This window comes from Nannobrachium achirus (genome assembly GCF_963921795.1).
Source record: "Nannobrachium achirus genome assembly, contig: SCAFFOLD_44, whole genome shotgun sequence".
Lineage (NCBI taxonomy): Eukaryota > Metazoa > Chordata > Actinopteri > Myctophiformes > Myctophidae > Nannobrachium > Nannobrachium achirus.
This window is the reverse complement of record NW_027664878.1, coordinates 55,009-67,991: the sequence shown is the minus strand read 5'-3', so window position 1 is coordinate 67,991 and position 12,983 is coordinate 55,009. Positions and strand designations below refer to the sequence as shown.

Here is a 12,983-nt window from a genome sequence, read left to right as displayed (position 1 = left end):
GCTACTCGATGCTGGAGACATAACACCACATCAAGTCCAGAGGTTCCAGCAGGCAGCAGTGGCTTTCCTGGTGAATGCTGTGGAATACGCCATGAAAAAACTGCCCATGGGAGAGCCCCTGTTGAAACACGCCATGTTTCTTGATGTCCAGCAGAGGGTAGCGTGTGACGTGGAGGATGCTTTGTACTTTGTCGACAGGTTAGTCAGGGATTCAAGTCAAGTACATTATTTATAGTGCCAGATCACAACACACATTATCTCAATATGCTTTACAAGTAGAGCAGGTTTAAGACCAGGCTCTTTTCCTTCCTTAATAGATTAATACAACCCCTGTTTCAGCTTCATTACAGTCATCAATGCACATTGTGTATTTTTCAGGTTTCCTGAACTTCTCCCTTACAATGGACCTGAGGAGCGTGACCAACTCAGCGAGGAGTTTCTGGACTACCAGTCCATGGACATTGCCATGCCCGAGGATCATCCATGTTCAACGTTGAGACGTTTTGGGGGGACATGGCATCAGCGAAGAATAAGGTAAGAATTATTCTGCACCCTTTGGAATACCTACAGTATTGATGCAATAAACGTAATACTACAGAAATACTTGAGTGTAATTTGGCTTCCTATGTACATTTTTCAAAGGTGACCGGTATGAGCAGATTTGGGAGGCTCTCTCATATTGCCAAGTTGGTGTTAGTCCTTCCGCATTCCAATGCTGATGCTGAGCGAGTGTTCTCTGCAGTGGGGCTGAACAAAACAAAAACAAGAAACAGTTTGGCTCTTGAGGGAACTCTCTCCTCCATCATGACTGTGAAGATGGCGAGCCTTGAGCCAGACTGTTTTAAGTGGGAGCCCCCAACCTCTCATCAAAGCATCGAAGTCTGCCACAAACTTGTACAACAAGAGACACATCCAGTAGTAAAGCAAAAGACACAGACTTTGTCACTGTCACAGACATGCACTATTGCAGGGGTCTTCAACGTGTTCAGGCCAAGGACCCCTTAGTTGAGAGGGGGATGAAGCAGGGCCCCCACAACCTTTTCATAGATTCCATATAGTTTCATCGTTTGACAGCACAATCATCAGTGTATTTTGAATTCATGTAAATTTGTTTTCAGATATTTAAACACTTGAACCGTCAATACTTAATAAACTTGACCTTTCACTATGTACTTAATCTGATCTTTTTCCCCTCTACACCAAACCTGTGTACGCCTTGCGCTGCGAGGTGTTGTGAGCTTGTAGTTCTGCTATTTTTGGCTAAAGTTCTCAGAATATGGTAATGGTAAAGGTATGGTCAAGTGGTAAATATATGAAGGGAGGAGAAAAATACGTTTCTATCTGTTCACACAAGGCGGCAGTAGCTCAGGGGTAGAGAAACGATCATTAGAACATGGAGGGTTCCCAGTTTGATCCCGGGCTCCCCCAGAGTTAGTGTTGAAGAGTCCTTGAGAAACACTGAGCCTCAGTTGATCCTGGTACATGTTTTCCTCTGCAACCGGTTTATTAATGTGTGAATTTACTTGTGGATCAGCTATTTTCTGCAGATGTTCCCCCTAATAAGGGCCATGGTTTATTAATGCACAGGTCTACCAGGCCCTGGGGCCCATGAGCCTATAGGGACCCTATCCAGAGCCTTTGCAATGTTTGCATCAGAAATGTCGCTGTTAATTTTGTATTTCTTGTCAAAGGTCTTAGTCAGTCATGTACTGTAAGTAACAGAGCCCTGCAATTGCTACTGAAATGTGAAGGAGTAGCCTAAAATTTTAGGTTCGGTGCAACCACACTGGCAGTTTCCCAGAATTGCACCTCTAATTTTGTTTTCTTTGAAAAAAGAAAATTGCACTGAAGCAAAAAGCTGCTACTGTATATAGTTGACATTTTATGAATGTATTGTTTTGCCAGCAAATTGAACCTGTGTAATGTTATCTGGTTTGTAAGGCTGTTGTTTGTTGTTTGCACAACAAGTGAAGATTTTGGTCAGGATTCACATGACATTGCACTAAAATAAATGGTAAAGTGGAATTCAGTCCCCAGTAGATTCCTTCCTTGTGACTCAGTGCAACCACACTTGCAATTTCCCTTGCACCTTTTCTTTTGTATTGTTTTGTTCTGGTCATAATTTTGAAACTTGAACTGAATAAGGTGCTATTGGTTGACATTTTACTAATGTATATTTATTGGTCATTCTTGTTACAAGTTTATTTCTACTTGTGCTGGTCACTCAGTTTGAATGCTTTATAAGCATGAGGTAGTGACCCTGTCTGCGCCAACCAACTTAAGCCCCACACGCCACGAAATCGCTCTAAATCGACGTTAAAAAGGCCAAAAAATGTTGGCACGACCTCCCCCCCGAGAATGTCTCACTCTAAAAAAATTCTGGAACTTGGCAGCCCTGCATTAAGGCTAAAAGGTTAACACAATACTATATCAGTCATAAATGTAAACAGAGGTACAGTCAGACATTGAGGCTAAAAGGATAACAAAATACTTTATCAGTCATAAATGTAAACAGAGGTACAGTCAGACATTGAGGCTAAGAGGATAACAAAATACTTTATCAGTCATAAATGTAAACAGAGGTACAGTCAGACATTGAGGCTAAAAGGATAACAAAATACTTTATCAGTCATAAATGTAAACAGAGGCACAGTCAGACATTAAGGCTAAAACGTTAAGGCCGCGCTCACACATATGTGTCACGCATCATCATCTTATCGTCTGAGAATGGCCACTGGGGGCGCCGTACTAATGCATTGTCAATGGAAGGTTGTTTGGTTTTTTGTCGTTGCCGTGTCTCTAGCTCAACCGCAGCCTGTACGCTCTTGAAGAGACACGGCAACGACAAAACACCAAACAACCTTGCATTGAGAATGCATTAGTACGGCGCTCCCAGTGGCCATTCTCAGACGATGATGATGCGTGACGCAGATGTCTGTACGGCGCCTAACACAATACTTTATCAGTCATAAATGTAAACAGAGGCACAGTCAGACATTGAGGCTAAAAGGTTAACACACTACTTTATCAGTCATAAATGTAAACAGAGGTACAGTCAGACATTGAGGCTAAAGGGATAACACAATACTTTATCAGTCACAAATAAACACAGGTACAGTCAGACATTAAAGGAGTAGTTCACCCCCAAAATGACTTTTTTTTTCTCCCTATTGATTAGTCACACCATGGAGACATTCCTAGGACAAAAAGATTTTAGTAAATTTACCCCCACACTAAAGAAAATCACAATAAACAAACAAATAAATGAATACATTTGTGTGTGTGTGTGTGTGTGTGTGTGTGTGTGGGTGTGTGTGTGTGTGTGTGTGTGTGTGTGTGTGTGTGTGTGTGTGTGTGTGTGTGTTGCCTCCCCCAGGGACCTGATCAAAGTGGATTGCATCATTGACGCAGACCACCAGGATCACATCCAGCAAGGAGGTCCACATTAATGTCCCCCAGCGGTGCTCAAACTATGGGTCCCAAAGTGGGGTCGCGGGAAGGTGTCGTTGAGATGGCATGGCAACCAAAAAAATAATAATATATTTGAATCAAGAAACGCTTAAAAAAGTGAGGTGGTTGAGACCAGCATGAAGAGAACGGACACTCCTCTCCCTCTAACACACACACACACACACACACACACACACACACACACACACACACACACACACACACACACACACACACACAGGAATGTGTGGCCTTAATGCCCCAGCTGATTATACTTCCTTTGTTTCTTTCTTGTTATTAATATGTGGACAGTAGACACTAGTGACTCTTTCTTTTCACGTATACACCAGTGTCTTTTGTTGAGATTCTGAAATCTTAACTCCCCATCTTTAAACCAATCCAATGACTTTGACAACTGCTGGGACGAATTTTGACTTCCCGAGGTGTAAAAAAAATATATATAAAAAAAAAAGACTTTAAGAAAAGAGTTTATGTAAATACTGTATCTCATTGTGGTCTGAAGTTGTTCTGCCTTAAATGATTCAGCCACTGAGCGACTGAATGATTGTTATGGTACGCACCTTAATACAAAATAAAGTTGATGTTCACTCAGTTTGCATTATTTTATACATTTCTTGCACGTCATTGTCATACAGATCAAGTTATTTTCTTTCATTTTGACTTGATTACATCATTTAGAGAAAATATATCTTTTGATATGAATATGAATACAGTTTTTACCCAGGGGGCAAACCAGCCTTTTTTTAGGAAACCTGCATTTGCCCCGACATAAAAGGTTGTCCACCAGAAATATTATCTATGACCCAGTAGGATCACAACCTATATGGACAACCCGGTCAATTTGTACGGCAAAGTTCCAATATGGCCGCCTCAATATTAGCCCCTATTAGTTTTAATGGGGGGTGAATAGGGAAAAATGTTAAACTGATATTTCCACGAAACTTCACAGGTTGATCAATGGTATACATATGAACATTTTTTGTATTGCAAAATCCAATATGGCCGCCACAATATGGCCGCCATAATGTAAGGACCCAGAAAATAGGTTTTGCCTCTAACTTCTGAACCAGATGAGCTAGAAACGCAAACTTGGTGTCTATTTCATGGTGTCTGACCATGGGAGACTCAATGGAATAGCTAATTTATTATTGGGTGTGTCTGGACCTTTATTGTGCATATTTGCAAGATGGTGGATTCCCAAAATAGAGCTTTAACATAATTTCTACCATGATTGTTGACTGCTTTTGCAAATACAAGCAATATGAATCCATTTGCTAAGATTTATGGCACAGAAGGGACTTATACCTGTATTATTCTTGAGTTTGCATGTTGTCAAAATGGCTGTAAACGAGATATTATATTTCCTGTCCGATTCTACTGTATGTAGTTGTAGCAATGACTTCAGATAAAATCAGAGACCAAAACAATGTATCTTAGAATTTTTTTTTTATTAAAAAAATTAATGAAAAAAGAGAGAGATTATCTCAATGAAATGAATGCAACTGCCTTTTTGGGTCTTTCACACATAGACATGCACATGCTTTCCAACAACTTCAGCTTCAGGGAAATTATAATGAACACATGATTAAAACAGGCTGCATTATAATGCAAATAATTGCTAGTCACTATCACTGTCATGTGTACCTATCCTGCTGCATCTTGTCTCCAGTCCTTGGCAACGACACCCCAAGTAGCATGCAATTCCCTTCTTCGCACATGAAGTTCAATCACCCGAGAGAGACTTGGAGTAGAACCGCTGCTCCTTCACTTGGAAAGGAGTCAGCTTAGGTGGTTCGGGCATCTAGTACGGATGCCCCCCGAGCGCCTTCCTAGGAAGGTCCTCGATGCACGTCCCACTGGGAGGAGACCCCGTGGCAGACCTAAGACCAGATGGAAGGATTATATCTCCAGACTGGCCTGGGAACGCCTCGGTATACTCCCAGAGGGAGTGGAGGAAGTTACGCAGGATAAGGAAATCTGGAAGTCTCAGTTGGAACCGCTACCCCGCGACCCGATTCCGGATAAGCGGTTGAAGATGGATGGATGGATGGATGGCACATGAACAGTTTTTCTGGCAGCCTTTGATACAGCTACATGATATTGCCTTGTCCATTGATATAGGCCAGGCTGGCTCTGTAGATGGACAGGGGACTGCCTTCCCATCACTGAGAGACCATCCATATTCAGTGAAGCAAGGGATGTCTGGCTTCGCGATGTGTGCAGTTTTATCTATTATGGCTGCAAGAGCAGCTCTTTTCAGGTGCAGGCCAAAGGCATTTTCTGTAGGTGGCAGCAGCTTCAACAGGGTTGATCGGTTATTTAGGAACTTGTACACTCTCAGCTTTGCCAGGTCAAAGTCCTCCGAATGGTCAGCTTTTGATGCATATACAGCTATTGTGAGGTCTCTAGCCTTCTTTCCAGTGAAAAAGGGATAGCTGGTGGTATCTCTGCCACTCAGGCTGTGAATAAAGGGCAGGGCACGACACTGTGCGAGTCCAAGGGCTGAGACCATGTGATGGATAGGAAGATATGCATCCTGCTCTGTTCTCACCCACAGCTCTGGAAGGTCTAGGAGGTGGGTGGCAGCATGATATAGATGCCTATATCATGCTGCCGCCATGGGAAGGCAGTCCCCTGTCCATCTACAGAGCCAGCCTGGCCTATATCAATGGACAAGGCAATATCATGTAGCTGTATCAAAGGCTGCCAGAAAAACTGTTCATGTGCGAAGAAGGGAATTGCATGCTACTTGGGGTGTCGTTGCCAAGGACTGGAGACAAGATGCAGCAGGATAGGTACTAGGGATGCGAATCTCGGCCACTGAGGCGATACGATACGCATCACGATACACTACCAGCGATACGATATAATTGCGATACATTGAAATCCTGCCGATACGATACATCACGATTCACCCCTGACCCCGATGCGATACGATACGATTCACGATACTTTGCGATACACCCCTGGTCCTTACGATGCGATACGATTCACGATACTTTGCGATACACTCCTGGTCCCGAATTTATTGCGATTTAATTAAGCTTTAGTTCTACCCAATGCGATTCAACATGATACAAATAAAAATGTTAAAATATATATATTAATAATAATAATAAGATGCAATTCAGTATTTTACAATAGATTTGGTTTTATTCCTTATAAAGCAGAAAGGAACAAGAAATCTCTCTCTTAACATTTGGAACCAATTTTATCACACTGTCAGAACTTGTATGTGGACTTCACATCTGCTATACAATAACAATACCATTGGAATGAAATGAACATGAAACAATAAAAGAGTAAAATAAAATGTAAACAATTACTGGCTGTCACAGCTGCTGTAAACGGTACAGTAACACTAATCAGGCTTTATATGCTGCTTACAAACAGCTCCATTTTATCTCAAAATACTTAACTTGTTGGAACAAGAAGCTAATGGGGAAAGCACCTGTCGTTTTCAATTGAAAAACCACCACACTAGTTGATTATGAACGCTCCAAGCAAATCAAGTGTTAGCCAAAGGAGAGACAGTTTTATGTTGAGGACAGACAAGCAGCACAATGGGGGATGGAGCCCCAAAGCCCTTGGTTTCTGTGAAACAGAATTATCCTAGATGCTGAATTTCCCATCCTATCTCACTCACACAATACTCTCAATGAGTGACTTTTTTTTAAAAGAAAATGTTCAATGTCCATAATATCCCTGTCTGCCAGACAAATACTAATATGAACTACAAATAATAACCTTTCACAATTAGTTTTTTCACAAATCACAACTGCCTGGTAAAGAAATTAAACTATTATTTGGCAGTGACAGCTGCTGTAACAGACCACTCTCACTGAGTGTCTTAAGTGCAATCAATGTCCATGAGACAAACACAAATATATTTAAAATAGAATATACTTTGCAAACTGCAAACTTTTTTTGCAATGCCCATAAAAGAAAAATGTAAACTATTATTTGGCAGTGTCAACTGCTGTAAACAGACCACTCTGACTGAGTGTCTTATGTGCAGTGTCCATGAGACAAACAAAACATTTAAAATAAAATATACTTTAGCAAACTAAATAGTAAATGCCACTCTCACTGCCAAGTGCCAACACATCACCTAGTGATTTATTTCAAATGGCTTAATTTCAGGTTTATTTTCAGGAAGAGTAGTTGGTCCACGTGTTCAGGAAGCAGCCTGCTGCGCTCTGCTGTGACTATGTCACCGGCTGTGCTGAACACTCTTTCAGACGGCACACTTGTTGCAGGGATGCATAAGTAGCTCCTGGCCAATTTTGATAGCAATGGGAGATCTACTTGTTTTTTCCACCACTGCAACACATCTTCCTCTAGACCTGGAGTATCCCTCCCCCTGTATTTCACTATTTCCTCCTTAACTTTCTCCCTCAGAGTCTTGATTGGAGCTCTCGGACTGAGGAAACCTCCAAACAGCTGGTCCAAGGCTGACCTCTTCTTGGGAGGCTCTGGGTCATGTAGGTCATCTAGGGTAGACAAGATAAGACAAGACAAGACAAGACAAGACAAGACAAAGGAAGAGACATGAATTAACTTACAATGTGTCTGATAATATCACATCCACATTAACACAATATTGTAAGCTATAATTACAATGTCTATGATAATATCACATCCACATTAACACACTATTGTAAGCTATAATTACAATATGTCTATGATAATATCATACCCACATTAACACATTATTATAAACTATAGTTAAGTTCTAAGTCAGAATCACAACAAACCTGTCTCCTCTTCTTCCATCTCCTCCTCTTCATTTCCCCCCTCCTCTCTGTGGTGGCCCTCATCTTCTGCTTGAGGTGCCTCATTCAGTGGGTCTGGGGCATCCTCTGCCTGACAATTATCAGCAGAGATAAGGTATAATTATTAGTACATTATTTTAGTATTTAGGTGTTGAAAACTAGCACTCCTGCTATAGGCCTGTCCTAAACTTTAAGCCAGTGTTTCTCAAACTTCAAATGTCAAAGTCAACTCTGACAGGGTACAAATGGAGACAAATGTGGTTCATTTGGTTCCATTTCTACACTCAGAGTTAAATGCAGTCCCTGAAATTCACTTTGAGAACCACTGCTTTAAGCAACACATCTGGTTTGTCCAATGTAATTGTTGTGTAAAATAAACAAAGATACATAACATAACATTTTTTCAAACTAAAAGGTGAGACAGAAAATATAACAGTGAGACTGATACACTAACAACAATATACTGAGGAATGAGCATTGTCAATTACTCACCATTTCCACCGCCTCTCCGGTTATCGTCAGGAATACCATGTCCCTCCCATTGTTGTCATCCAGGAATTCCAGGTCTTTGAAGCGGGGATCAAGCGCTGTGGCGATGTGGAGGAGGTCTTGGATATAGGTGTAGCGGGGTTCAAAGTCTTGTCTGAATGTCCCCTTCATCTCCGCAATGACTGGTAGATCGCTGTCATCTGCCTTAAAATCCACCCGCAGTTTGGCCAGCATTGGGGCAATGATGGAGAGAGTGGGTTTTTTTGCCTCGCTGAGGAGCACGGTGCACAGCTTCAGGGGGCTCATCAGTTTGATGATTTCTGGGATCAGTGTCATTTCTTCCTCTGTGAGGCAAGGCAGGCTCTCCCTCTGTGCCCGGGTTGGTCTGACTTTCCTTATTGCCAGTTCCACAGCAGGCTCCTGCTCATAGTAACGCTCCAGCATCTCCAGGGAACTATTCCACCTTGTGGCAACGTCATGCTCTAGCTTGTGTTGTGGCAGGCGCAAGTCGGTCTGCTTTTCATGGAGAGCATCATTGGCGTTGGGGCTTTTGTGAAAAAAGGTTACCACTTTCCTTATTTTCACCAGGAGTGTTTTCACTGCATCCACAGTAAGAGCTTGCTTCGAGGACAGATTCAGTGTGTGCGCGATGCACTTCACATGCGGCTTCATTTCTGCACCCGTTCCAGCCAGTATCATATTTCGTGCATTGTCTGTGACCAACGCAGGGTTCTTGTCAAGAATCTGCCACTCGCGGCAAACATCGTGCAGTAACTCGGCTAGATGTGCTCCTGTGTGGCTACCGTGGAACACTCTGGTCTGTAGAACAAGGTTGTGCAATACCCACTGCCCATCGATGTAGTGTGCCGTCACTGTGATGTACGATTGAGTGGCGCAAGACGTCCAGCCATCCGCTGTGAGTGCAACTCTTTCAGTAATGCGCAGCGTCAGAATTATCTCACGTTTCACTTTATTGTACAGAGCAGGGATTTTCGTGTTGGTGAAAAGCTCCCTATCTGGTATTTTGTACCTGGGGTCCATTGTGTCCATTAGATACATGAAGCCCTCGTTTGCTACAACACTGTAAGGCTGGATGTCTTTACAGATGAAATAGGAGATGGCCTCAGTTATTGCTTTAGCACGGGTAGAGTTTGCTGCCAGAACACAGCCTTTGCCATAATAACTTGTGATCTCACCACTTTTGCTGGTACTCGGAGTCGGGTTAGCCTCCGCTCCGGTGGAATTCGAGGAAGAGACGGGTGTAGCGGCTGTGGTTGTATCGATGCCATGTTTTCTTTTCAAGTGAACGCTCATGTTTGTCGTGCTGCCATTGTAAGGTTTAGAAGCACGGCACTTTTTACAAATGACCTGCGTCATGTCAAGTTTACCATCTTCTTTCTTGTAAAATCCGAAGTGTTTCCAAACGCTAGATTTGAACTTATTAGTAGGTGCGTTAAAAATCTCCTCCAACTCAGCGTTGCTGCTGGCCGCCGCCATTTTTGTTGTGTTGTAATCTCGCGTTGGAAATGCGCCTAACGGCTTCCGTCCGCGAATGATGATGTGTTCAAGACGCCTCGGAAAACACATGATATAATAAAATATTACATGAAAAACCGATACAATCGTGAAATGTACCGATCCAGACACTCCGCGAACGATCCATCACGATTTCAGCCGGCTATTGTACCGGTACAGACTGACTGAACCGATTCACTCGTATCGCGCACGTTTGTATCGCGCTTACGATCCGTACCGGTATATCTTCGCATCCCTAATAGGTACACATGACAGTGATAGTGACTAGCAATTATTTGCATTATAATGCAGCCTGTTTTAATCATGTGTTCATTATAATTTCCCTGAAGCTGAAGTTGTTGGAAAGCATGTGCATGTCTATGTGTGAAAGACCCAAAAAGGCAGTTGCATTCATTTCATTGAGATAATCTCTCTCTTTTTTTATTAATTTTTTAAATAAAAAAATAATTTCTAAGATACATTGTTTTGGTCTCTGATTTTATCTGAAGTCATTGCTACAACTACATACAGTAGAATCGGACAGGAAATATAATATCTCGTTTACAGCCATTTTGACAACATGCAAACTCAAGAATAATACAGGTATAAGTCCCTTCTGTGCCATAAATCTTAGCAAATGGATTCATATTGCTTGTATTTGCAAAAGCAGTCAACAATCATGGTAGAAATTATGTTAAAGCTCTATTTTGGGAGTCCACCATCTTGCAAATATGCACAATAAAGGTCCAGACACACCCAATAATAAAATTAGCTATTCCATTGAGTCTCCCATGGTCAGACACCATGAAATAGACACCAAGTTTGCGTTTCTAGCTCATCTGGTACAGAAGTTAGAGGCAAAACCTATTTTCTGGGTCCTTACATTCTGGCGGCCATATTGTGGCGGCCATATTGGATTTCATGGAAACTTGCAATACAAAAAATGTTCATATGTATACCATTGATCAACCTGTGAAGTTTCGTGGAAATATCCCTCAGTTTAAAAATGTTCCCTATTCACCCCCCATTAAAACTAATAGGGGCTAATATTGAGGCGGCCATATTGGAACTTTGCCGTACAAATTGACCGGGTTGTCCATATAGGTTGTGATCCTACTGGGTCATAGATAATATTTCTGGTGGACAACCTTTTATGTCGGGGCAAATGCAGCACACCTTCCTTTGCCCCCTGGGTATTTCCAGCTGTAGTTATTTACATTAACAGGCCAGTTCAATTCAATTCAATTCCATTTTATTAAAGTGTCAAATCATAACAAGTTATCTCAAGACACTTTACAAAGGCTAAAGAGCCATGGTTGTGTTCCCAATAGAAATAGTATACATGTGAATGATAATAGGTCTGATTAGGTACATCATAAAACATTCAATGATTCAGTGCATTGGAAACCTGTGTTCCTTATAAAAACACAGCAATGTAAGGCACCAAAACATAACATTTGTATGGTTTTCAGCAGTGTTGTAGTGCTCCATTTGGAAGTGTGGGCACGCACTGACGCACGCACGTGCACGCACTTCAATGTGCACGCGCATCGCGTGACGTTTTCGGTGGGTACTTAAAACGAATACCAGTCACTTTGCCAAAAATCCAACTCGCCAAATCAACTTGCTAGGACACCTCGCCAATGAGCAGGGTTGTCAACATTGGATGAACCATGAATATATGAAATATAAATCAACAATGTGTGATTTGGGGAACAAATAAAACAACTTTATGGTTGTGGCCTACAGTCAACCAAGTTTTCCATCTTGTATTGCAGAAGTGCCGTGGGCATTCCCTGAGATGTGTTCACCATTTGACTTTGAAGGACAAGCCTAATAATCTGTTGTTTCTCAAAGGAGGTTCCAGGGGGTCCCCAGCAAAACGAGGAAAATGATTTATTTTATTTTATTAGAAATCTTGTATGGGGTCCCTGGCACAGCATATTTTCAGATGGAAGTCTGCGGCCAAATTCATGTTAAATCAAGGGTCCTTGGCATGACAAGGACCCTAAACCAGTGCTTGTTTTGTTTTTCTCCCCACAGAAACAGACACAGTTGTTGTGATTCAGTGGCAAAAATAATTTTGTCAATCAGGCAAATGGTTCCAGAGATAGAGCTGAATGAACTGAAATAAAAAAAAGGGTCCATCCACTAGAATGGACACACATTTTCTCAATCAGCTAAACGAGGGAGCCAACACACAAACAGAGAAAAGCATCTCTCTGATCTCAGGTCATTTTGACATCTTTAAAAAACGTCAAAAGACGTCATTGGCAGGACAATAAGAAAATAAAAAAAGGACTGTTGTGTACAGCCGAGCAACAAAAGCAAACAAGAAGAATCAACAATACAGGAGAATCAACCATAAAGAGCAATTAAGTTGCATTAAGTGTCGAGACAGAACACAACACAACAACAAAAAAGTAGTACCAACGTTTCTGTAAAGGATTGCAATTTTAAGGGACTTTTCTAAGCATAATGCAAACTCAAAGAACTTACAATGGTCCATTCATTCAAACATTAGGAACTACTTCTCAACGTAGTGCAACACAAAAAATATACACATATATACAGTATGCATAAGTGTTTGCACCAAGACAATAATAATAATGCTTAGCCTAAAATAAAAGAAAAAGTGCAGAGCCAAAAAAGTGTCCAAAAGTATGTGCAAAAAAAGAAGTGACTAAGTCTCGAGTCACAACAAAGAAAAAGAAAAAAACGCAGATAGATGCC

General features: G+C 41.6%; 1 protein-coding gene across 1 annotated transcript; it reads right to left on the bottom strand.

Annotated features, from left to right (window-relative positions):
• Nucleotides 1-693: 693 nt before the first annotated feature.
• On the bottom strand, nucleotides 694-10,232 carry LOC308280757 (E3 SUMO-protein ligase ZBED1-like; the record flags this gene model as incomplete). The annotated part of the gene is made up of 4 exons (XM_080755070.1): nucleotides 694-747; nucleotides 7,780-7,964; nucleotides 8,229-8,337; nucleotides 8,739-10,232. The coding sequence occupies 4 exons, from the start codon at nucleotides 10,230-10,232 to the stop codon at nucleotides 694-696; spliced, it is 1,842 nt and encodes a 613-aa protein (XP_080611196.1).
• Between the last annotated feature and the right edge of the window lie 2,751 nt (nucleotides 10,233-12,983).